The 26065-nt window shown below is 43.4% G+C and overlaps 1 protein-coding gene across 6 annotated transcripts in view; it reads left to right on the top strand.

The window, feature by feature from the left end:
* The window catches only part of rad51b (RAD51 paralog B), a 550826-nt gene that overhangs the window by 386400 nt on the left and 138361 nt on the right, over nucleotides 1–26065 (top strand). For all 6 annotated transcript variants that reach the window (XM_087990130.1, XM_087990129.1, XM_087990128.1 and 3 more), the window contains one exon: nucleotides 19769–19887. In XM_087990130.1, the coding sequence (XP_087846256.1) occupies nucleotides 19769–19887 (119 nt within the window). The remainder of the gene's footprint in view (nucleotides 1–19768; nucleotides 19888–26065) is intronic.

Below are 26065 nucleotides of genomic sequence, written 5' to 3'. Positions count from 1 at the left end.
TGAATGCTGGATAATCGAGGTTCCTCTGTATTTAGACTTTCAGAAAGCATGTGATATGATGTCACATGGCAGTTTGGTCAGCAAATTAGGAATGTTTGTGATTGTTGGGTTCTTGGCAGCATGGCTTAGATATTGGCAAAACAAAAATGGGAAACCGAGGGTCGGTATAGATGGGCATTTCTATGGACTGGAGCCAAGGTGAAAGTGGTCTTCCTCATGGATTGGGACCTTTGTTTTTTCTGATTTATATAAACAATTTGGTGATGTGTGTTCAAGGCAAAATCTCCAAACTTGCAAAATCTCACAACTACGTTAGGGAGAATAATGAATTATGAGGATGACACTGATCCAAGTTGGCCAAATGGGTAGAAACTTGGCAGATGAATCTCAATGCAGAGTAATGTGGGATAATGCATCTTGGCCAAAGAAACATGGAGAGAATCTACAGGGACAATGGTACAATTTTTGAGGGGAGTACAGAGGCAGAAGGACCTTGAGGTTCAAGTGCATAATTCTGTGAAGCTTCAGGCTTCACAGAAGCCCATGAAATAGTGAAGAAAGTTTCTAGGATCCTGGTCAGACCGAATTCAGACTTCAGTCTGGGCACCTTGGCACGTTAAAGCCCCGAAGACAGTGTAAAGGAGATTTACAAGAATGCTTCCTGGAATGAGGGATTTTGAATATCAGGAAAGATTTGAGGAATTGGACTTTATCTATTCACTCACAGGATGAGGGCATTGTTGGCTAGGCCCAGCGTTTATTGCCCATCCCTAATTGCCCGGACGCCAGTTAAGAGTTAACCACATTGCTGTGGGTCTGGAGTCACATGCAGGCCAAACCAGGTAAGGATGGCTGTTTCCTTCTCTAAAGGACATTAGTGAACCAAATGGTTTTTTACAACAGTCAACAATGGCTCGTAGTCATAATTTAGAGTCTTAATTCCAGATTTTGTATTAACTTCAAATCTACCATCTGTTATGGCGGGATTCAAACCCAGGTCCCCAGAACTTTATCCGGGTCTGTGGATTAACAATCCAGTGATAGTACCACTAGGCCATCTCTCTATTCCCCTTGGAGCAGGGAAGAGTAAGGGGTGATCTCATTGAGGTGTACAAAATTATGAATAATTTTGACAAGGCCTAGAAGGATATTCTGTTTCTACTAGTCTGGATGTCAGTAGCTACGACCTCAATTTCAATATTGTCAGCAAGAGAGCAAGGAGTGAGCTGAGTAGAAACTTCTTTACTCAGAGAATTGATAGGATTTGGAATATTCTGGTTGGGAGAGTGGTGGAGGTGGATTCCATAGGTTTCAAGAGTGCTGGAGATGCATTTGACAGTGATGAATTTAGAGGCGTCAGAAGAAGGGCTAGAGAATGGGACTAGTGCAGTAGCTCATTCAGGAGCCAGGAGAGTGTGTTGAATGGCCTCCTTCTGCCCTGTAAAATCCTATGATTCTATATATCAGCAAAGGGTGAATAGACTCAGTCTCTTTTATCTTAAAGAAGCAAGGCTGATGGTCACCTTATGGTCTTAAGTTATCAAAGGTTCTAGCAGAGTGGACACAGAGAGAATGTTTACCACTTGTCGGACAACAGAAACAGCAGAAGCCATCAATGTAAGCTAGTGAGTGCAGAGTCAAATTGAGAATTTGGAGGCGACATGTACCCAGAGAAAGTTGAAATTATGGAACTCACTGTGAACGGGAGCCATTTAGGGAAATGGTATAGGTGCATGTCAGGGGGAGCTGTATGTGAAGGAAAAGGGAATAGATGCCTATTCTAATGGCTAAATAAGGAAGTAGAGAAGGAATCATGAGTGGAACATAAAGATTGATGTGGACTCGTTGAGCTGAATGGCCTGAATCTGTGGTATATATTCTGTGAAATGCAACTTTGAGACCAATCTTAAGACATCTCCTACTCCGTTTAAAAGGTCCAGTTTGGCTAGTCTCTTTTTATAACTCTGACCCCTGAGGTAGGAAGATGCGTCAATGACTCTTTGAACTGTTCAAATGTTCTCTGGATTTTAGATGACCGAACTGAATAATGGCCTAACTGAAGCAGGGTACCAGTTTAACCACATCTTACGTATAACCCACTATATTGACTAAGTAGTTCATCATCCTGATTGATAGTCGTTGCTCTGTATTGGTTGAAAATATTTACCACACCTGTCCAAATATCTGTTTGCTTACGAGAGACAAAGAAACTGCAGATGCTGGAATCCAAGGGGAGACAAACTTTACTGTCTGAAAACACAGCCGTGTACAATACAGATGAGAAGGAAGCTTCTTCTGTGTTCTCCCATTATGCACATTCCAAGCCGAATATGACAGTAGGTCAGAAATTAAATAAAATTGCCTCTCCCAGGCTAGCTAGGGCCTAGCTTGGGGTAAAGTTCCCTTCACTCTGCACCTTAAGCAAAATCCTACTTCAGATCATGACATTTTTACATTTCACATCAGCTATTAGTAAATTTATTAAGTACTGAACTTTGTTGTTATTGAAGACTCATCCAGCCAGTATATCTTCACCCAAGGCTTTCTTTCCATCGAGCCATCAGTTTTGGAATTCTCCAGGATTCAATTTTTGGTTCCTCCTTATGTCCTCAACAACATGCAATCCCTTGATGATATAGTCCATGGATATGGGATCACTTTCCCTGTGCACTCTGACCACACCCAACTCTATCTCTCCATCATTGCTGTCAACCTCTTCCTGTGTCTTAGTGTCATCAGATCTCTGCGTTCCCTCAACTCTGGATTTGTGCATCCACAGTTTTTATCACTCCATTATTGATGAATATTCCCTCGGCTATCTTGGTTCTAAGTTCTGGAATTCTTTTCCTAAACCTCAAAGCCTCTTCACCTTTCATCCCATTTTTAGGTGTCCTTTAAAACGTACCTCTTTAAGCAAGCTTCTTGTCACCTGACCTAGTACTGCCTACAACAGCGACTACACTTCAAAATGCTTCATTTGCTGTAAAACATTTTCTGATGTGCTGAGCTTGTGAAAGGTGCAAATTAACTGCTTCTGACAGTGCTCTCATTACTCTCTCGCTCCGTTAAATGGCGCTGTAGAAATTGTAAGTTGTAGTTTTCCAACACTAAAAGCCCCCAATTATTCCTTCCCAAGAGGAGAGGAGGGTTACAGAAGCAATAGGGAGGAAATATGGAGGCAATGCCTCTCTGAGAAAAGCTTCTGTGTTTAATATAATGATGTAGTTATAGGTGGCGCATGACTTAGACACCACCCTCCCCAGGCCAAGATGATGTGTGCATATTGCTCTACTGAGACCTGACTTGAAGCAGTGAACTCTTCTCTATAATTAGGCCCACCACTTCCTGCTTGGGGTGACTGCTCTCAATGGAAACAGTCATAGGACAGGAACCCACAGGGGCCCAAAGGACCTCGGTCACTTCACAATGATGCCCAAACATAGCTTCCTGCAAATACTTTTTTATTTGCACAATACTATTCTGGTCAGGTGCTGTTTTTAATAGAACATGCACAGTGCACCCAAGTTTCCCCATGGGTGCATTTGTACACGTGGTACTGAGTGTCATTTTCTACTGTTAATTGCTGGTACGTATTTTTTTCTATTACGTCCCTGTACCAAATCATCCATATTTAGCAGCAGGAAACAATATTTCCAGAGCTTCTTTAATTTGTGATTGACATTTACCTTGCTTCCATACACACAAACCCCATTAAAACAGATCTTCTGGTCAGTACTGCATTGCTATTTGTGGGGGCTTACTGAGTACAATTTAGGCGCTATGTTTCCTATATACAACAGAGCCTGCACTCCAACAAGGTGCTTCATTTGCTGTAAAGGTTTGTGGTCATGAAAGGCTCTATATAAATGCAAACCTATCTTTGATTATATTTTCCTCAACAACAACATGTTGCCTTTACATTGCATCCTAGTCACTTCATAGAAGCATTAGCAAACAGTCTAGTTCTGATGGGATGGCGATCTGGTGTACTTGGAATTATCATGACCCTACAGTGTTAAGCAGTAGAGGCCTACATGCGTTGTTGACCTCTTGCTCATGTTCACTCTGTTAGGTTGAAATCACCATATTTCTGAGTTGGAGTGTTCTCACTAAAGAGTTTTAACTACAAGAAATGTAACTGCACAGAAACTGAAAGAGCTTGCAACTCGCAGCTTGGCAGCTGTCATCTATCATAGTTGAAGCTGTTGCAAAAAAACCAAATCTAAACCTTAGTGTCCTCTTTTAATGATTAGAGCTGAGTTCTTGCGCTTGTTATGACGTTGAAGAATGCCATTTCTGTCATTGTGTCTACCTTGGCTCTTTGAAAGAATTATTCAATTAGTACAACACCTTAATCCTGCGATTGAGTTAAATTGAGAACTGGAGCATAGAATGAATTGGGGATATTCGGGAGAAGTGCAAAATAATGACTTAGAACAGAAACATAAAACATAGGATCAGGAGTAGGCCGCTTGACCAATTGAACCAGCTTTATCATTCAACATGGCTGATCCTCTGTCTCATGCCTGTCGTACTCCTGTTCTTACTCTATATTTTGCGACATATTTAGCCTTCATACATTTATTATTTACTAATATATCGTCAGTGACTTGGCCTCTGCAGGTTTACATGATAGCGAGTTCCATAGGGTCATCACTTTGAGTGAAGAGATTTCTTTTCATCTCAGTCTGAAATGGCCAATCGTTTTCCCTAAAACCATGACCCCTTGTCTTGGAGACCCCTAACAGGGGAAACATCATCTCTCTATTCAAAATTTTTATATCTTCTCACGAGATTCCTCTCATTCTTCTAAGCTCCAGTGAGCACAGGCCCAGTCTGAGCAATCCCTTTTTAAATCCCAGAATTCAAGATGGAGGACGGGAAAAATTTCTGGCTGTAAGAGCTGCTCCTTTCTTTGAGGTATTTTAGGTGTTGGAGGTGATTTCCTCGAATTCCAGGAGCAGCAATTACTGTTTTATATACTGTTACATCATTTTGGAACTTTGGGAAAAAAAAGTCAAAACAGCAGCAGTTTAAAAGGGAGAAGAGCAGACAAAGGAAGCACATGGTGAGGACAGTGCAGGAGAGAGAGAGAGGGAACCTGCACAGTTACCCCCTTTGCTGTTTGAATTTGTGTATCGCTGGACATTGGAATGCATCTGGGAAAATTAACAAACAGTGAAATTCACAACTAATCTTGGAGGAACTGTTGGGCGAAGTTCACAGCAGAGAATCAGATAAGTTAATTGTTGTTTTAAGTCTGTCCAAGAGAAAGGCTGCAGTAGTGAGTACAATGGATTCTTTCTTGACTATATGTTTCTGGAGAAAAGTCTCTTGATTAAACTTAAAATATAAGCCATAGCTATTAATTTAACCTGGAGCAGAGTTTGTAGAGGAATAAGACGGTATTATTTTCTGGATCGGTAGATTGTGAAGGAGCAAAAATGGCCTTTCTTAGAGTGATATGCGCTTCTTGTCAGATGTGGGAGTTTAAAGAGAGTTTAAGGGTTACTACAGATTATATCTGCCATAAATGCTGTTGGATGCGAATCTTATTAGATTGAGTCGATCGGTTGGAGAGACAGATAGAAGCGATGAGGAATTTGCAACATCAACAGTACGTGATGGATGGCAGTTATAGGAAGGGGGGAATGTCTCAAATACAGTCACATAGATGGGTTAACTCCAGGAAGGGTAAGAGAGGTAGGCAGCTAGTGCAGGAGTCTTTTGTGGATATACCCATTTCAAACAGGTATGCTATTTTGGAAAATGTGGGGGGTGATGGATTCTCAGGGGAACGTAGCACGAACAGCCAAGTTTCTGGTATTGAGACTGGCTCTAATGCAACGAGGGGTACGTCAGCTTCCAAGAGATCAATTGTGTTAGGGGATTCTGTAGTCCAAGGTACAGACAGACGTTTCTGTGGCCAGCAGAGAAAAAGCAGAATGGTGTGTTGTTTCCCTGGTGCCAGGATCAAGGATGTCTCAGAGAGGGTGCAGAATGTTCTCATGGGGGACAGGGGCCAGCAGGAGGTCATTGTCCACATTGGAACCAACAGCATAGGAAGGGAAAAGGTTCTGAGATGCTGAAGGGAGATTACAGAGAGTTAGGCAGAAATTTATAAAGGAGGTCCTCAAGGGTAGTAATATCTGGATTACTCCCAGTGCTACGAGCTAGTGAGGGCAGGAATAGGAGAATAGAGCAGATGAATGCATGGCTGAGGAACTGGTGTATGGGAGAAGGATTCACATCTTTTGATCATTGGAATCTCTTTTGGGGTAGAAGTGACCTGTACAAGAAGGACGGATTGCACCTAAATTGGAAAGGGACTAATATGCTGGCAGGGAAATTTGCTAGAACTGCTTGGGAGGATTTAAACTAGTAAGGTTGGGGGGGGAGCGGGGGGGTAGGACCCAGGGAGATAGTGAGGAAAGAGATTGATCTGAGATGGGTACAGCTGAGAATAGAAGTAAGTCAAACAGTCAGGGCAGGCAGGGACAAGGTAGGACGAATAAAGTATTTATTTCAAAGCAAGGGGCCTAACAGGGAAGGCAGATGAACTCAGGGCATGGTTAGGAACATGGGACTGGGATATCATAGCAATTATAGAAACATGGCTCAGGGATGGGCAGGACTGGCAGCTTAATGTTCCAGGATATAAATGCTACAGGAAGGATAGAAAGGGAGGCAAGAGAGGAGGGGGAATGGCGTTTTTGATAAGGGATAGCATTACAGCTGTGCTGAGGGAGGATATTCCCGGAAATACATCCAGGGAAGTTATTTGGGTGGAACTGAGAAATAAGAAAGGGATGATCACCTTATTGGGATTGTATTATAGACCCCCTAATAGTCAGACGGAAATTGAGAAACAAACTTGTAAGGAGATCTCAGCTATCTGTAAGAATAATAGGGTAGTTTTGGTAGGGAATTTTAACTTTCCAAACATCGACTGGGACTGCCATAGTGTTAAAGGTTTAGATGGAGAGGAATTTGTTCAGTGTGTACAAAACAGTTTTCTGATTCAGTATGTGGATGTACATACTAGAGAAGGTGCAAACTTTGACCTACTCTTGGGAAATAAGGCAGGGCAGGTGACTGAGGTGTCAGTGGGGGAGCACTTTGGGGCCAGCGACCATAATTTTATTCATTTTGAAATAGTGATGGAAAAGGATAGACCAGATCTAAAAGTTGAAGTTCTAAATTGGAGAAAGGCCAATTTTGACGGTATTAGGCAAGAACTTTCGAAAGCTGATTGGGGGCAGATGTCCGCAGGTAAAGGGACGGCTGGAAAATGGGAAGCCTTCAGAAATGAGATGACAAGAATCCAGGGAAAGTATATTCCTGTCAGGGTGAAAGGGAAGACTGGTAGGTATAGGGAATGCTGGATGACTAAAGAAATTGAGGGTTTGGTTAAGAAAAAGAAGGAAGCATATGTCAGGCATAGACAGAATAGATTGAGTGAATCCTTAGAAGAGTACAAAGAAAGTAGGAGTATACTTAAGAGGGAAATCAGGAGGGAAAAACGGGGACATGAGATAGCTTTGGCAAATAGAATTAAGGAGAATCCAAAGGGTTTTTACAAATATATAAAGGACAAAAGGGTAACTAGGGAGAGAATAGGGCCCCTCAAAGACCAGCAAGGCGGCCTTTGTGTGGAGCTACAGAAAATGGGGGAGAATCTAAATGAATATTTTGCATCAGTATTTACTGTGGAAAAGGATATGGAAGATATAGAATGTAAGGAAATAGATGGTGACATCTTGCAAAATGTCCAGATTACAGAGGAGGAAGTGCTGGATGTCTTGAAACGGTTAAAAGTGGATAAATCCCCAGGACCTGATCAGGTGTACCCGAGAACTCTGTGGGAAGCTAGAGGAGTGATTGCTGGGCCTCTTGCTGAGATATTTGTATCATCGATAGTCACGGGTGAGGTGCCAGAGACTGGAGATTGGCAAACGTGGTGCCACTGTTTAAGAAGGGCAGTAAAGACAAGCCAGGGAACTATAGACCGGTGATCCTGACCTCGGTGGTGGGCAAGTTGTTGGAGGGAATCCTGATGGTCAGGATGTACATGCATTTGGAAAGGCAAGGATTGATTAGGGATAGTCAAAATGGCTTTGTGCGTGGGAAATCATGTCTCACAAACTTGATTGAGTTTTTTGGAGAAGTAACAAAGAAGATTGATGAGGGCAGAGCAGTAGATGTGATCTATATGGACTTCAGTAAGGCGTTCGACAAGGTTCTCCATGGGAGACTGATTAGCAAGGTTAGATCGCATGGAATACAGGGAGAACTAGCCATTTGGATACAGAACTGGCTCAAAGGTAGAAGACAGAGGGTTGTTTTTCAGACAGATGGTGGAGGGTTGTTTTTCAGCCTGGAGGCCTATGACCAGTGGAATGGCACAAGGATCGGTGCTGGGCCCCCTACGTTTTGTCATTTACATAAATGATTTGGATGCGAGCATAAGAGGTACAGTTAGTAAGTTTGCAGATGACACCAAAATTGGAGGTGTAGTGTACAGCAAAGAGGGTTACAACAGGATCTGGACCAGATGGGCCATTGGGCTGAGAAGTGGCTGATGGAGTTTAATTCAGATAACTGTGAGGTGCTGCATTTTGGGAAAGCAAATCTTAGCAGGACTTATACACTTAATGGTAAGGTCCTAGGGAGTGTTGCTGAACAAAGAGACCTTGGAGTGCAGGTTCATAGCTCCTTGAAAGTGGAGTTGCAGGTAGATAGGATAGTGAAGAAGGCATTTGGTATGCTTTCCTTTACTGGTCAGAGTATTGAGTACAGGAGTTGGGAGGTCATGTTGAGACTGTACAGGACATTGGTTAGGCCACTGTTGGAATATTGCATGCAATTCTGGTCTCCTTCCTATCAGAAAGATGTTGTGAAACTTGAAAGGGTTCAGAAAAGATTTACAAGGATGTTGCCAGGGTTGGAGGATCTGAGCTACAGGGAGAGGCTGTTTTCCCTGGAGCGTCGGAAGCTGAGGGGTGACCTTATAGAGGTTTACAAAATCATGAGAGGCATGGATAGGATAAATAGACAAAGTCTTTTCTCTGGGGTGGGGGAGTCCAGAACTAGAGGGCATAGGTTTAGGGTGAGAGAGGAAAGATATAAAAGAGACCTAAGGGTCAACTTTTTCACGCAGAGGGTGGTACGTGTATGGAATGAGCTGCCAGAGGAAGTGGTGGAGGCTGGTACAATTACAACATTTAAGAGGCATTTGGATGGGTATATGAATAGGAAGGGTTTGGAGGGATATGGGCCGGGTGCTGGCAGGTGGGACTAGATTGGGTTGGGATATCTGGTCGGCATGGACTGGTTGGACCGAAGGGTCTGTTTCCATGCTGTACATCTCTACGACTCTAAATCAGTCGGAGGAAACTTTGTTGCACTCCCTTTGTGACAAGTATAACCTTTCTTGTGTAAGAGTGCTAAAACTGTGCATAATACTCCAGGTTTGGTCTCACCAAGGCCCTGTACAGCTGCAATAAGAGTAGCTTGCTCCTGTACTCAAATCCTCTTGCAATGGAGGCCAGGATACCACATGCCTTCCTGCTGCACCTGAAAGCTGTTTCTCATACTGGGTTTTCAAGGATACCAGCTCTCTCGATACATCAACATTACTCAGTCAGTCATCCATTAAATATTCCTCAGCCATTCTGTTTCTCCTTCTGAAATGGACAATGTCACACTTATCCACACTATACTGCATCTGCCATTGCTCAATCACACAACTTGTTTAAATTGCTGTAAAGGCTCTATATAGCCTCCTCGTCAACACCACTCTATACATCCACCTTTTCACTCCCCCTGGTTAGTAAATTAAGAAATATTATGTTTGATCCCCTCATTCAAATGATTGGGAGACTGTAGTGATGCACAAAGTGAGGACTTACAATGAAGGGATGGAAGACAGAATCTTCCAAATATATACTGTGAAAATTGTCCTTTTCATTTTTTGATCATCCTTTGTATTAATTGCAATGAGATTACAGGAAGCTTACTTTTTTTTTCATCCTTGTAGGTTTTCTCGCCCCCTCCCACTCCCTCTCTGGCCTATCACCCTCACCTTAACCTCCTTCCACCTATCGTATTCCCAACGCCCCTCCCCCAAGCCCCTCCTCCTTACCTTTTACCTTAGCCTGCTTGGCACACCCTCCTCATTCCTGAAGAAGGGCTTATGCCCGAAACGTTGATTCTCCTGTTCCTTTGATGCTGCCTGACCTGCTGCGCTTTTCCAGCAACACATTTTTATGCTCTAAAAGCCAATATCTTCTTCTAGCTGTTGTTTCCGTGCAACGGTCTGTACTGTGCAGCATTGTTTGGGTGACCCATCATTGTATTTGTATCTTGGGCAGTCGGTGTCTTCTAACTGTGAACAGTTCAGCCCATTACTTACCATGCTGACACATGGCCTAGAACCAGTGAGAAGACAACATTGTCATCACTTGCAACTCAGCTGAGTTGAGGCTTGGAGATTGAACCCGGGACCTTACCGGTCAGTGGTCAGCTACTCATTGAGCAGGACACTCCACATTTGAGCCAGCATTGCCCTGTCCTTTGTAGCAAGCAGCAAAGAACTAAAAGCGATTAGTTGAAGAAAAAAAGACTGCTGTGGTTGAGACTGCACCTTTTTTAAAGAAAAAAGTGATGTTCAAGAGATCTGTGTGGAAATATGAGTACAGCTTTCTATTTGTCAGTAGCAGAGATCGGGTCAGGTTAGCAATTGAGAACTGAAGAAACTTGAGAGCTAATTGTATCAGCACTCGGTGGGACACCAGAGCTAAATGTGGTAAGGATGTGGTTGCTGAAGGTTGAGGACAGTTTGCAAAGTACTGGGCCTAACTGAATGACCATGGCAGCATTTGTATCCACATGTGGGAGTATTTGATATGGGTCTATTCATCACTGACTGGAAAGTTGAAGTCATATCTGAAATTGCCAACACTGGCCAGCACTTGCATCCGCTAGGTTTTTCTTGTCGGAAGTTTGTACAGACACCAATCATGGGACTTCCCACAGTTTCCCACATGCATCCGTGGTGGCTGAACAGAAGCACATGAGCATGTGTACGAGTTTGTCACTGCTTGGGATCGTACCACAACTTTCTGCTGATGGCGACCATTAAGACCCATTAAGTTTAAACGTATGTTTCTCAAAATAGCCTCAAACTCAATTCCATTCATTGACAGGTGAAAGATCATTTGCATAAAGGTCAGGCAGCTGTTATACAGAGATCCAGAACAGTATCTGCTCATTCAGGAAATTTGTAACATCTGATTTTGACAAAGTTCTTTGACTTCTGCCCATCTTAATGGGCAGATAGAGCTCCAGACCTTGATATTAACAATCCTAAGAATGTAAGAATTAGGAATAGGAGCAGGTCATACGTTTTGTCGAGTGACTGTCATTCAGTGCTATTGTGACTGATCTTTGGCTTCAATTCCGCTTCCAGGCCCACCCTCTCGTCTCCATTCCCTCTTATTTTATGTGCCTTGTTGCGGACCTCTAAGATTCCTGTATGGCAGCACAAAGCAGAAGCCAACAAGCCCATACATGCAAAATGACGTACCCGCATGCTACGCAGTTTACAGGGAATATTGCTCTCCATATCCCTTGAGAGATCAAAAATGATCAATTAAATATAGATACGAACAGTAGAATTTAATGCATTCCCTAATAGCAGGTCGCCCAGCCTGCACTGTGATTAAGTTTGTGTTGTGCATGGCTTTTCTGCCTGACTGCCAACAGAGGCTTTTAAGTCAGCAGTAATACCACTGCGACTATTAACCCTGGCGGGTTTGCCTGCAAGTGAAATCCAACTCCGATTTCTCTGCCCAACCTTTCAACTGATGTGTACTCAGGTGGGGATGAAGGTGATAGGTCAGAGAGGAGGGTGGAGTTGAAAGGTGGAAAGGAAGATAGGCAGGTAGGACAAGTCATGGGGTCAGTGCTGAGCTGGAAGTTTGGAGCTGGGGTGAGGTGGGGGAAGGGGAAATGAGGAAACTGGTGAAGTCCACATTGATGCCCTGGGGTTGAAGTGTTCCGAGGTGGAAGATGAGGTGTTCTTCCTCCAGGCGTCGGGTGGTGAGGGAGCGGCGGTGAAGGAGGCCCAGGACCTCCATGTCCTCGGCTGAGTGGAAGGGGGAGTTGAAATGTTGTTCCCCCCCTTTCCCCTGAGAGGCCATTCCCCCTGCAACAGTATCCAGAATGGTATCTCTGTTTGCAAGAAGAATGGCCCCAGGGATTCCTGCACTGCATGCCTGTCCCTCTTGGGGTCACCCATCTATCTGGCTGAACTTTTAGTGTGACCACATCCCTGAAACTTATGTATATAAAGCTTCCTACTTCTCAGTGGTACAGCTGCTAACTGATCCATGTAGTCTGCGGCATGGTAGCTCAGTGGTTAGCATCTTGCATTTTAAGGCAGTGATGACAACTTTTTTTTTCTCTCCTCACAGATGGTCTTTGGAGCTCTTTCCTCAAAATATGACAGAAGCAGATTCCTTGAATATTTTTAAGGCAGACGTAAATAACTACTTGATACGAAAGAGGGCGAAAAGTTATCAGGGGCAGTCAGGAATGTGGAGTAATTATATCAGATCAGATCTTATTGTTTGATGGAACAGGGTTGGGGGCTGAGTGGTCTGCTTCTGCTCCTAATTCGTGTGTTCAGATGTATTGCTTGCTGCAGCTGCATGCTGACTTTGTTTGTACAGATACACCCAACTCATTCTGAACTTCAACGTTTGCAAGTTTCACACCTGCTTTTCTGTTCCTACAACACAAATGAAGAAGCTAACACTCCCTCACATTCATCCTCCATCTCCCACCTTGTCTCCGGGTTCTTTGTGACCTTGTCACAGTATGCACTCCCACCCAGCTTTGTTATCATCACCAAAACAGGTACAATATTCCTTATCACTTCATCCAGGTTATTAATGTATACTGTAAAAAGTTAAGTTTCCAACACAGCCTGCCAACTTGAAAATTTATCCCTACTCTTTTTTTTTGTCTGTTCACAAATCCTGCATTAATTCTGATATATTCTCCTCCTTTTCATTATCTTGTGTGATATCTTATTGATGCCTTTTGGAAATCTACTGCAATACACTCTTTTACCTACAATACTTTGAAATTGTTAAAAATTTTGAATAAATCTGTCAAATGTAATTTCCCATGTTGACTTTGCCTGATCGTGCTGTCATTTTCAAAGTGTGTTGTTACAACTTCTTTAATAGTGTTTCTACTACTTTCCCATCCTGCATTCACTTGAATTCTTTTCTCTCCTTTGTGGACCTCTGGGTTCCATGCACGGCAGTGACTTCTGAAACTGAAACTTCTGAAACGTCAATACAGAGAATGGCGTTAACACGCCGTTCAACATGTGCAGACCCTCAGAGTGAGCAGCCTTGTGACCGTGCAGTTTAGAGGGAGCATTGCGGATGTGAAGCTGACTGAGCTTGTACTTCCTTGCTTTGTCTTTTCCTCCTTTCTTGAATCGCTGTGTTACATTTGCTAACTTTCAATTTGCTGGGACTGTTCCAGAGCGCAGGAAGTTTTGAAAAATCAGCACATATATTATCTGTGCAACTGATTCTTCTACAATCAAAGGATGCAGGCTGTCAGACCCTGGTGTAATGCCAGATTTTAGTCCCTTAAGCTTCTTGACTACTACTTTTTCTGGTAATTTCTTTATTTTCCTGACTCTTACTGGCATTGAAGTTATTCTGTAGTTCTGGTGTGCAGCTTGTAGTTCCTCCTGTGAAGGCAGGTATAAAGAGTCAGATTTTTGCCATTGAGTTACATAGTTTGAATCGGGGAATTTCCTAAATCGGGAGACAAGCACTTAACCAACATAAAGGGCCCTAACACAACTAGTTTTCATTCTGCAGTTGGGAGCAGAACTGCGTTCTTCCTGCCAATCCCAGAAGCACACTGGAGGGACCATGAGGCAAGCCAAATGCCAATACACATTGTTTAGAAGGCCTCACTAGTGCCCTTAAACTTTGCTCCTGTTGTTTAAAACATTGTTAGGCCCACTAATCTGCACTGTTCACACTTCCTTGCTTTCCCCCTCCAAATCCTGTCCTCACTAGCTACTCATCCTGTATCCACTATAGGCAGACTTAAGGAGCCATGTGGAGACTGACAGAAATGTCTAACAATTTAACAGTGCGCTCACTCACTCACACTTGATACTGAGTAAACACCAAACTCTCATTTTAAATCCCCTCAAATGGACAACCCGTTATAAAAACAAACTTAAACCCAGTGAGCACATCAAAGACAGTGAATCCTTTCATATCACCTTAAAACTGTCAATCAAAATGACAACTCAGCACTCCACCACCAAGTGTTTTTCAACCTTTTGAAATTCAACGAAGCATTCCTAAGAGCTTAGCCATAATAACAGCTCGTATGAAATTATTGCATTGAGCTAAGTTGGAATTATAGGAAAAAATAGTAATAGTCTTTCCTGGGTTGTACCAGATAGCCTGTAGGTCATAGAAGTTTCCCAGCATGTGTTTTCCCTTTTGACTCTGAATGCAGCAGCCTTTTTCCTTTCGTTTTTGAAAGGATGAGGATTTAAATAACATCAGAATATGATATTTAATCAGATGTTATCTGTGCTTCAGGAGAGTTGATGACTCTCACACTGCAGATCTAGGGCCTTGGAATAGCAAAGATACGGTCTTTTAAAACTTGGTGGTGTTTTCTAAAGACCCTGCGAAGTTCAAGTTTCTCAGCAGTGGGATTTTTATGCTCCCACCTTTCCGTACTGGCGGAAAGAATATCTAAAGACAGAGGAACCTCGATTATCCGCACAAGATGGGCGGGCGCTATTTCGCTCGGATAATTGATTATTCGGGTAATTGATTTCCTCTTGGTCTCGGAGTTTTCTGTGAACTCTGCTCCCCTTTCAGGAGTCTAGGCAGCAACACACCGTGTGCGAACCCCTGCCCCCAAACCCCGTTCACCCCTAAACCCCGCCAACCCCCCCAAACCATCCGTCCCCCCTACCCCAGGGCAGCCGGACTGTACACCAACAGTCAGACTCTTGCTGCCTTTGTGGGGTAAGTCTCCAAATAGCGCACACACACGCGCACAGCTTTTTACTGCAACGTTTTGACAGGTTCCACCTCTGCCCTGTACAGGACAGTGTTGGAGAGATTATCTGGGCAAGGTGGGGGGGGTGGTTAGGGTTCACCCCTGTGTAGAACTCCAGGGAAAGTGTTGGGGGAGAGAGAGGGAGGGTGGGAGGTTGGTCATTTAGAGACAGTGCCTGGACTTTCAAGGACTGTTTTCGGCAGCATTTCAGTGAGCCAAGTTCATTTTTAGTCATTGTACCTGTAAACGTAAGATGCGATCAGGGTTGAAACAGCCCTTTGACGTAATGTTTCTATCGGGACCTTGAGATGCTCTTCGGATAATCCGAAATTTGGATAATTGATATTCAGATAATCAAGGTTCCTATGTGCTTTCTTCTTTTTTAAAGATTACCAATATTGTTCTGACTCTGTGTGAAAATCTGGTCCCTAATATTTTGTTTTATACTGTCTACTGTTTTCTAATTTCTCATGATCATTCCTTTTGTTTCTACTTCTACTGGGACTAATGTTTCCTTTAAACCATAAAACATGGGAGTAAAAATAGGCCACTCAGCTCACCGAGTCTACTCCGCTAGTTACTATCTTTCTTTTAATATACTTGTAAAAGCTCTTACAATTGTCAGAGTTTTCCAAGAAGCAGCAATCATCGTTGGATTGCTGTCTGACTTGCACTTATATACGCCTCGACGCTGATTTTTTGCTACATCAGCTGACCCTGCCTTTTCTAGAAATGTGGAGCACTGCATCCAACAGGTAATTCTATTGGTGCAAGATCCTGTTTTCTTTTTCACATTACTACCTGCATATGCTAAGTTCAGTTGTCCAGCGTGCACTTTTGTCATTAAGTGAATGGATAAATGTAGGTGAATTGGCCACGCTAAATTGCCCATAGTGTTCAGGGATGTGTAGGTTAGGGTGGATTGGCCGTGCTAAATTACCCATAGTGTTCAGGGATGTGTAGGTTAGGGTGAATTGGCCACGCCAAATTGCCCATAGTGTTCAGGGATGTGTAGGTTAGGTGCGTTAGTCAGGAGTAAATATAGGATAATAGGGTAGGGGATTAGGTCAGGTTGGGTTACTCTTCGGAGGGTCGGCATGGACTTGTTGGGCCGAAGGGCCTGTTTCCACACTGCAGGGATTCTGATTTCTAATGGGTGCACCGATAATTGATTAATAGGTTAATGTGTAGGATGGCATGTGGGCAAGTGGGAAGACAGTGAGTTGACAGATGGGTGAAATGGATTAGGGTCAGAATGCTGGATGGGTTGGGTGAGGTCAGGAAGGGTAGTCAGGTCAGAAGCTAGGCCGACTCTATTCTGGGGTTAGTCACGTGGTCAGTGGTATAATTAGGTGGTTGAGATGGATGTTTGGGGTGGAAGAAGGAATGGTCTGAGGGTTAGAGTGAGTGGATGGCATGTCATTTCTGGACTGGACTTTGTCTGTCTAACACTCCCTGGCTAACGGAACTGCCTGGAGTCTCTTACTCAAGTTCAGTTTAGAGACTTTCATGAGAGATCCTTTAGAGCAAGGGAATTACCCATTGGTAACTCAAACAATTTGAAAAATTACTATGGTGTCACCATAGCATATTAAGAGACCAAGGTTGTACTGGCACTGGTTGATTCTGGAGTTGGGAAGGTTGACGTTTGCAGGACTATTGAGGAGAGATTGAGTAGACTGGTACCATACTCATCAGAATTTAGAAGAATAAGGAAGGATTGTGTAGAAACATATAACATTATGAAGGGAATAGATAAGATAGTGGCAGGGAGGTTGTTTCCACTGGTGGGTTCAACTAGAACTAGGGGGCATAGCCTCGAAATAAGGGAGAGCGAATTTAGGACTGAATTGAGGAGGAACCTCTTCTCCCACAGGGTTTTGAATCTGTGGAATTCCCTGCCCAGTGAAGCAGTTGAGGCTACCTTGATGTATGTTTTTTAAGGCAAAGATAAATTTTTGAGCAGGGAGAAAGTGAGGACTGCAGATGCTGGAGATCTGTGTCAAAGAATTTGGTGCCGGAAAAGCACACCCGGTCTGGCAGCGCCTGAAGGGCAGAAGAGTCAACGTTTTGAGCATAAGCTCTTCGTCTATTTAGTTCTCCCCTCAAACCTATACAATTGACTTTCAGATTCTCATTTGTGCTTATAATGTCACTTTCCAACATTTATATGAAAGAGCGACTTCTTATAATCGCCATCTCCGAGTAGATTTTTTGATATGCAATTACGAATGATCTCTGCCACGTTAAGCAATACTGAATTTAAAATAACTTTACCCCTTGAGCTGAGAACCTATTGCTCAAGGGAACTGTCATAAACTCATTTTTCAAGTCACCTTTGACAATTTGCTTTCTCCCACATATATGGGGATTAAAGTCCCCCACCATTATTATGTTGCCTTTGTCCCAAGTTTCAATAACTTCTTGTTGAATGCTCTAACGCATGCCATGAATGCTGTTAGATGGCCTGTAACCGAATTCCACACAAAGCTTCTGACTGTTGCTGTTTCTCATTCCCCCAGTCTGATTCTAACTCAGGAGAAGATTCTCTCTCCATAATATCCACATGTCATTCTTCACTATAATAGCTACCCCTCCTGATTTGTTGTTCTGTCTCCCTTTTTGCACTGTAGCATACTCTGATAATGTTATTTCCAAAAATTGGTCACCTTGTAACCATATCCCTGTCGGGAGGGATTGCATTTAAACCTACAATCTAATCTCTGTTTGTGTCACGTGTTTATCTATCTCTCATTCATTCAGATGTAATTTTTTAATACTGTTCTTTGCATGGACATTACTATTTGACCCTTCTATTTCACTTTGCTTATCCTTACCCACACTGTTCCTTACCTCTACTTTTCTCTCTGGATGTTTAAATTTCCCTTCAATCACCTCCCTCATTCAGCTTAATGCTCTGTCCACTGCCTTGACTATGCAATTCACCAGGACACAGCTCAGTTAAAGTGAAATCCATTCCAACTTTCGTTCCTGAGTCTGCTGCCAGTGCATAATTCGAAATTGCACCATCCCTGTCGCATTGGTAGTCACCCTCCAACTTGTTTCATCTTATGCCATTCGATTTATGGTGCAGGTAAAAATCCAGCGACGATTGTTTTTGAGGCTCTGCATTTTAAACTGGACCGTAACTACTTAAACTCTGTCATCATTCCTAGGTCTATTTATATCATTGATTCTTATATGGACTCTCAGCAACTGGACCCCTCCCTCAGCCAGTTTGTTTCCAGCTGCAGGGAGATGTCCCTAACCCTAGCATTGGATAGAGTTCAGAATTCCAAATCGCACCTGCAGAGAAACGGTGTCTCTCCTCCTTAATTATACCTTCACCTAACCTTAACTGCCACATGTATTTTCATTTACCTGTTTGACCCGCACCATAGCACCATGCTCAGTCTACTCAATCACCCTGCAATCTTTATTCTCGTGAACACATGCAGCAAGAACCACATATGTGCTGGTTAGAGTCAAGAGCTAAGGTCCCTCCACCACTATACGTTGGATCCCCGTACCTGCCCGACGTGCAGTCTCACCCACCTGTCCCTGTCCGTTGATCAGTTGTAAATTGCTTAATCTGAAAGGTATGACTGCTCGTGAACCAAAGTTATTTAAATGGCAGACCTGTTTGGACATGGTGCAAAACACTTCTGGTGCAGGTAGGTCTCGAACTCTAACCTTCTAGAAACCTATGGTAGATATGCTTGTCTGGGATTGCAAGTTGTTGTTCTATTTGATGAACAGCAGGAGAGCTTGTACCGATGTCCTGGCCAATATTTATCCTTCAATTAGCACCTAATTACACAAATTTGCTGGTCATTACCACATTGTTACAGCTTGTTCTGCACAAATTGGCTGCTCCAATTTTCCTACAAAGTAACTGCAGTTCAAAAAAAAGTGTTAATTGTTTATGAAGTGTTTGTGGAGTGCTGAATTGATTAAAAGACAAGATGTAAATGGAAGTTCCTTCTTCCTTTCCTCTGCATTTAACCTATTCATGTATGACATTGGATGTGCTTGATATTCACACTGGGTGTCTTATCTGAAAAGTGCCTTGTTCTCTTATCCCCAGCACAAAATAAAAGAAACTCAGTTGTTGGCACTGCTGCCTCACTGTCCCGGGGACCCAGGTTCAATTCCAGCCTCAGGTTACTGTCGATGTGGAGTTTGCATGGGTTTCCTCCTGCAGTCTAAAGATGTGCACGTTAGGCAGGTTGGTCGTGATAAATTGCCCATAGTGTTCAGGGATGCTTACACTAGGTGGATTAGCCGTGGAAAGTGTTGGTTTACAGGAATAAGATGCTAGATTAGAATGGTGCTGGAAAAGCACAGCAGGTCAGGCGGCATCCGAGGAGCAGGAAAATCGACGTTTCGGGCAAAAGCCCTTCGTCAGCCCTTCATCCAGCACCACTCTAATCTGGACTCTGATTTCCAGCATTTGCAGTCCTCACTTTTGCCTGAATAGGATGCTCTTCAGAGGGTCAGTGCAGACTCAATGGGCCAAACAGCGCCTCTCTGCACTATATGGATTATACGATTCTAAGAAATGAGGAGTTAGGATATGTTAAAATGTAAAGCATGTTTATTTGGCTTCTATTGAATTGTTTTCTGTGCTCTGCCTTTGCAGATTGCGGGATAAGTCCTGATGGAGAAACAAGCTACGCAACTGCAGCTCTCGGGAACACATGGAGTCACAGTGTCAACACCCGACTCATCGTGCAGTATCTGGACTACCACCGCAGGCAGGTAAAGTTCACAGCAGCTGAGAGCCAGGATAGAGGCAGAAGAAGTAAAGCCACTTCTCATTGTGGGTTGCCACATGACTTTCATGAACTCATTCACAGGGGGAGATAGGCGAGCGCAAAGTGACGAGTTGTCAGGAGCCAGAGCTGAGAAAAGCTTTTGAGCGTAGATTGCGATAAGCTGTCAGGATGTGCTAGTTCATTCTCACTCAGACCGGGTTCCTGTTTATGCACCACATTCACAACAGCACATTCATTAGGTTTAAATGAGTGTTACGAAACCAGAAAGACATCATTATGCCCCATTTTAAAGGCACTGAATCCTGTAATAATAAACTGTGGGTGCATTATCTCAGAATGGCAGTCTTTCAGGGGAGAAGGCGGAAATTTAGCCCGTCGTGTCTTTGGTAGCTCCAGCATCAAAACTGCAGGGGTAGGAACACATTGGAACACAGGACTAGGTCTCAACCCCTTAGTACTGGCCAAACATCTACCTGAATACCATATTCTTGCACTATCCCCGTATCATAGAATCATGACATCATATAATCCCTGCAGTGTGGAAGCAGGACATTCAGGCGAAAGTGGGTACTGCAGATGCTGGAGATCAGTGTCAAGATTAGAGTGGTGCTGGAAAAGCACAGCAGGTCAGACAGCATCCAAGGAGCAGGAAATTTGACATTTCAGGCAAAAGCCCTTCATCAGGAAATGATGAAGCAGGATATTTAGCCCATCAATTCTTCCAAAGAGCATCCTACCCATCCTCTCAACCCCCACCCTGTCCCTGAAACCCTGCATTTCACATCACTAATCTGCCTAGCCTCCACCTAATCTGCACATCTTTGGACAATGGCAGAATACCAGTGCACCTGGAGGAAACCCATGCAGACATGCGGAGAGTGTGCAGACTCCATGCAGGCAGGCGCCCAAGGGTGAAGTCGAGCCCGGTTCCCTGGCTCTGTGAGGCAGCAGTGCTAACCACTAAGCCACCAGATGCTACAATGCTTGGTATAATTAGTAACTAGAAATTGGTCAATTTTTGTCTGAAACTGACTTGACGACTGAACTTCCACAGCTGTCTGGGATAGCGATTGTAAAAATTAATTACCCTGCAAGTGTAGAAATTCTTCCTCATCTGAATCCTAAATGGGTCAAAACGTGTGGTGTTGGAATGATGAAGAGAGTGTTGATGAGGGTAATATACTTTGTGGTGTCCATGAACTTCCAAAAGACATTTAATGAAGTGCTACAAAGTTAATACCAATGGAATAAAAGGGAGAATGGGTCCATGGATACAAAAGTCAAACAGAGAACTGTGGACGCCAGATACCTGAAACAAAGAAAAAGAGAAATTGCTGTAGAAACTCAGCAGGTCTGGCAGAATTTGTGGGAGAGAAACCATGGTAAGCATTTAAGAGACCAGCAACCCTCCTTTAGAGTTAGCTGAATGTAAGGATGCAGAATGTGGTGGTAAAATGGTTATTTTTCAGATACAGAAATGCATACACTGGTTTTGCCCAGGCATTGGCACTGGGGCTACTGTTTGATGCACAAAAATGTGTGTATATTTTGGGACACACTTTGAAAATTTGCAGATGACGCAAAGCTTGGAGGTATGATGAGCTGTGAAGGGGATAGTGAAAAGCTGGTGGAATGGATGAACACCTGACATACTGAGTTTAGTACAGAAAAGTTTAGTACAGAAGTGATTCAATTTGCTGGGGAAATGAGAGCAGATTTAAAATAAAGGACACAATGTAAATGGAGTGCCAGAACAGAGAGATCTGAAACAACGGAGGTCATGCCTGACAAATCTGTTGGAATTCTTTGAGGAGGTAATGAGCAAGTTAGACAAAGGAGAGCCAGTGGATGTGATGTGTTTGGATTTCCAGAAGGTCTTTGACAAGCTGCTGCACAGGAAGCTGTGATATAAATTAAGAGCCCACGGTGTTAGGGGCAAGGTACTGGCATGGATAGAGGATTGGCTGGCTGACAGAAGAAGGCAGAGAATGGGGAAAAAAGGAATCTTTTTCAGGATGGCAGCAGGTTTCTAGTAGAATTCTGCAAGGATCAGTCTTGAGACCACCACTATTCACGTTATACATTATTGATTTGGACAAAGGAACTGAGTACGTTGTTGTTAAGTTTGCAAGTAATACCAAGATAGATGGAGGAAAGTAGTAGTAAGGAAATGTGGAGGTTGTAGAATGACATGGTCAGACGAAGAGAATGGGTAAAGAAGTGGCAAATGGAACACAATGTGGGAAGTTCGAGGTTATGGTCGGAAGAATAGAATGTAGACTTTTTTTTTAAGTGAGGAAAGGCTTTGGAAACCAAAAGCATAAAGGGACTTGGGATATCTAGTTCAGGATTCTTTTAAGGTCAACATGCAGGTTCACTTGGCAGTTGGAAGGTGAATGCAGTGTTAGCATTAATTTCAAGAGGGTTAGAAAACAAGAGCAGAGATATCCTGCCAACGCTTTTTAAGGCACTGGTCAGACTGCATTTGGCATGTTGTGAGCAATCTTGAGCCCTGTATCTAAGGAAGGATATGCTGGCGTTGGAGGGGGTGGGAAATCCAGAGGAGATTTACATGAATGATCCCAGGAATGAAGAGCTTGTTATGTGAGGAATGGTTGAGGACTCTGGGCCTGTACTTAATGGAGTTGAGAAGGATGGGAGGGAGAATCTCATCGAAACTTAAAGAATACTGAGAGGCCTGGATAGAGTGGATGTGGAGAAGATGTTTCCATAAGTAGGAGAGGCTATGACACAGCCTCAAGGCGAAGGGATGATATTTTAGAACCGAAATGAGGAGGAATTTCTTCAGCCAGACCTTATTGCTACAGAAGGCCGTGGAGGCCAAATCATTGAGTGTATTTAAGACCGAAATAAGATAGGTTCTTCATTACCGAGGGGATCAGGGTTAGAGTGAGAAAGCAGGAGAATGGGATTGAGAAACATATCAGCCATGATTAAATGGTGGATCAGACTCGATGGGCCTAATTCTACTCCTATATCCTATCCGATGGTCTTATACGTGCACGATGAAATTGCAGGATAGATTCATTGGTTTGGCATTAACCTGCATCTTACACTCAATTCTGGATACCACACTTTTATAAGGATGTGAACATTTTAGAAGAATGGTTCCAGAGATGAGATATGTCAGTTATGTGGATAGCCTGGAGAAGCTGGGGGAGGCGGGGAAAGAGGGTCATCTCCCTGAGATTGTTCAAAATCATGCGTCAAATGCTTTGACTCAATAATCTCTTGTGAAACAAAGTAGATAGGGAGAAACTTGCCATTGGCGGATGCACTGAGAATCAAATAGCACTGATATAAGGAGATTGGCAAAAGAACCTGTGGTGGTATTGAAAGATTTTCTTTTGACACAGCAACAGGTTAGGATCTGCCTAAGAGTGTGGTAGAGGCAGATTTAAACATGGTTTTCAAAAAGGGAATTGAATAATAATCTAAAGAGAAAAAATGTTCAGAGTTGCGAGGAAAGTGCGAGTGGGTGCAACCAGCTAAGTTGCTCTTGCAGAGGGCCAGCACACAGACAACAGGCTGGATGCTCTCCTTCTGTAGCATATCCATTCTGTGATTGTGGAGTATTGGTTGTGGGAGCCACCATTACAGACGCCTACAAAACTGCTGCTTGTTCTGGTGCTGCTATCATAGTGCCTGGTGCACGTTGCTAATGGATCCCTCTGCATGGGCTGCTCTTTACAGTACCATGTCCTTGTTGTTTGCACTGAAACTCTGCAGGTATTGACTCTTAAATGTCGGGAACTGAGAGGTCACAAAACTCAGCTCTTTACTTGCAAAGACATTGCTTGAGACTTGCAGCTTGTGATGTGGCTCTTGGGCAGAATAGCATTTCCTACCATAGGATTTATTGTCATTATTGTGTCCTCTGTGAGTTGGAGGCAGTATAGGACTCGATGTCAGGACATATACCAGCAAGCAATCTGTGTGAATGATAGCAAGCAGAAGGTATCACTGAGGTTGCAGTAACGTTTCCCAACAAAAGCAAGGGTGATTTCTACAGTAATATGCAGTAAGTGAAAGATTGTCAAATGCACAAATTATGTGGTACTACATACAGTCCAATCTCTCTGCTTAATTGACAATAGCAGCAGATAACCCAATCACCTCCATTCTGTCAGACACATGTGGTGGCTTTGTAAGTTCCCTGCCTTCAAACAATGAAAGATTCCAGGCAAAGTTGTTGGCTGCAACTAAGGACTTATCCAAATTACTAAAGTTTGGGTAATCCAGAAAAGCTCTGAGGCCAGAAATTTCAACTCTAACATTGATCACAGGCCTGAAAATGTCATAACTCAACAGGAGTTCATGTTGGTGGCTTTCTCCATGTTGCTGATATAATGCCAGTTTCTGAGAGATAAGTTTACTGTTTACAGAGTGGAGTACATGATTTGATTAGGATTCCCTACATGTATGGAATCAAGCCATTTGGCCCAACAGGTCCACACCAGCCCTCTGAAGAGTAACCCAGCCAGACCCATTCCCTACACTATATTTACCCCTGACTAATGCACCTAACACTATGGTCAATTTAGCGCGGCCAGCTCACCTGAGCTGCACATCTTTGGACTGTGGGAGGAAACTGGCGCACCCAGAGGAAACCCAAGCAGATACAGGGAAAATGTGCAAACTCCAGGGGTTAGCACTGCTGCCTCACAGTGCCAGGAACCCGGGTTCGAATCCTGCCTTGGACAACTATGTAGATTAGATTAGGCACTGGCTAACCTCTGAGCCTCCGTGCTGCCCACATGATAAAGCTGAATTGATTATTGATAAATGCACCTCCCGTCAACCTCCCAATCAATTGTTTCTAATTTTCAATATACAAAAAGTTAGGCTGATCAGACTTTAACAGACATGGCCCTCCAAACCATGTTGATTGTGGACTGAAGGTTTTGAATGCCTATGGTACACAACCTACACAATTGTAGACTACCTCCTCTCTACAGCTTTGTCTTACAGGAGTACATTGCACCAGGTATCTGCCGGCGCCAGCCGAGATTATGTGTTGCCAGGCTGTAATCACAACTGATACTTAGGATCTGCAGCATAGAAACAGGTCATTTGATGAATTGAATTAGCTTTATTGTCACATGTACTCAAATGAGTGCAGTGAGAAGTTGATAAGTTGCCACTTACAGCGCCATCTTAGATTAAAAAAAATTACCCAGCTCCAGCTTCTTATTACAGATTTGTTATAGTTGTCACAATGTCACCAACGCACAGCGCCATCTTAGGTTATGAATATCTAGGTACAATCCTTAGTTACAGACTAGAGAAATAAGGAAAAATGTTACATGACAGCAGTATAACCATAGGTCTGAAAGACAAGAAGTTAAAAAGACAAACGTCACCATCTCTGTCCAAGGGCCGTCCACTGCAGACCAGAGCAAGGACCTTCAATCAGAGGGGACCTCTGATTGCTTGCTGCTGCCATGCTCCCGCACTGGGCCCCTGGTCACTGGTGTCCCTGCCTCTGATTGCTGACCACCATCCCCTCTCTTCAGAGGCCAGGAGAAGGGAGGAAAGAGGGAGGAAAAGAATGGGTCCGAGCAAAGAATTCCAGCTGGAGCATCGGACTTTGTTGCCAGCTTACCGGAAGATCTTGTTGAGGGAACGGGGCATGACTACTCTGTGCCAGTGTTGTAGTCCACACCAGTCCTGTCACTCTAGTTCCCTCGTCCCGGTCTGCTTACATGTCACTCATGTTCCCTTCTCCCTCATGTATATATCAAGCTGCCAATTAAACGACTATAAGAAAATGTTTTAACAGGTTAGGTCTCTCTTTCGAACTGATGGAAGGATTTTGATAGGACAGGTGTGGGGAAGAATTTTTTTCTCATATGGGATGGGTCGATAAATATAAATCAATCGCTAATAACCCCAAAAGGGAATTCAAGAGAAAGCCAGAGAATGAATAGAATGTGAAACTTGCTATCACAAGGAATAGTTGAAGTGAATCACGTCAAGGCATTTAAAGAGAAATTGAATAAGCAGTTAAGGACACTAAAAATAAACAATTATGAAAGTAAGGTGGGGTAAGGTATCATGGGAGGAGTTGTCATGGAGCATAATGCCATGATTAGACCAGCACAAACAAATGGTGTGTGTGCGCGCGTGCACTATATGCA

Source organism: Chiloscyllium plagiosum, unplaced genomic scaffold (assembly GCF_037043375.1).
Source record: "Chiloscyllium plagiosum isolate Xiang-an unplaced genomic scaffold, Cpla_swu_hap1 HiC_scaffold_8, whole genome shotgun sequence".
Taxonomy (NCBI): domain Eukaryota; kingdom Metazoa; phylum Chordata; class Chondrichthyes; order Orectolobiformes; family Hemiscylliidae; genus Chiloscyllium; species Chiloscyllium plagiosum.
The sequence above is the reverse complement of the archived record's forward strand: the minus strand, read 5'-3'. Positions and strand labels throughout refer to the sequence as shown.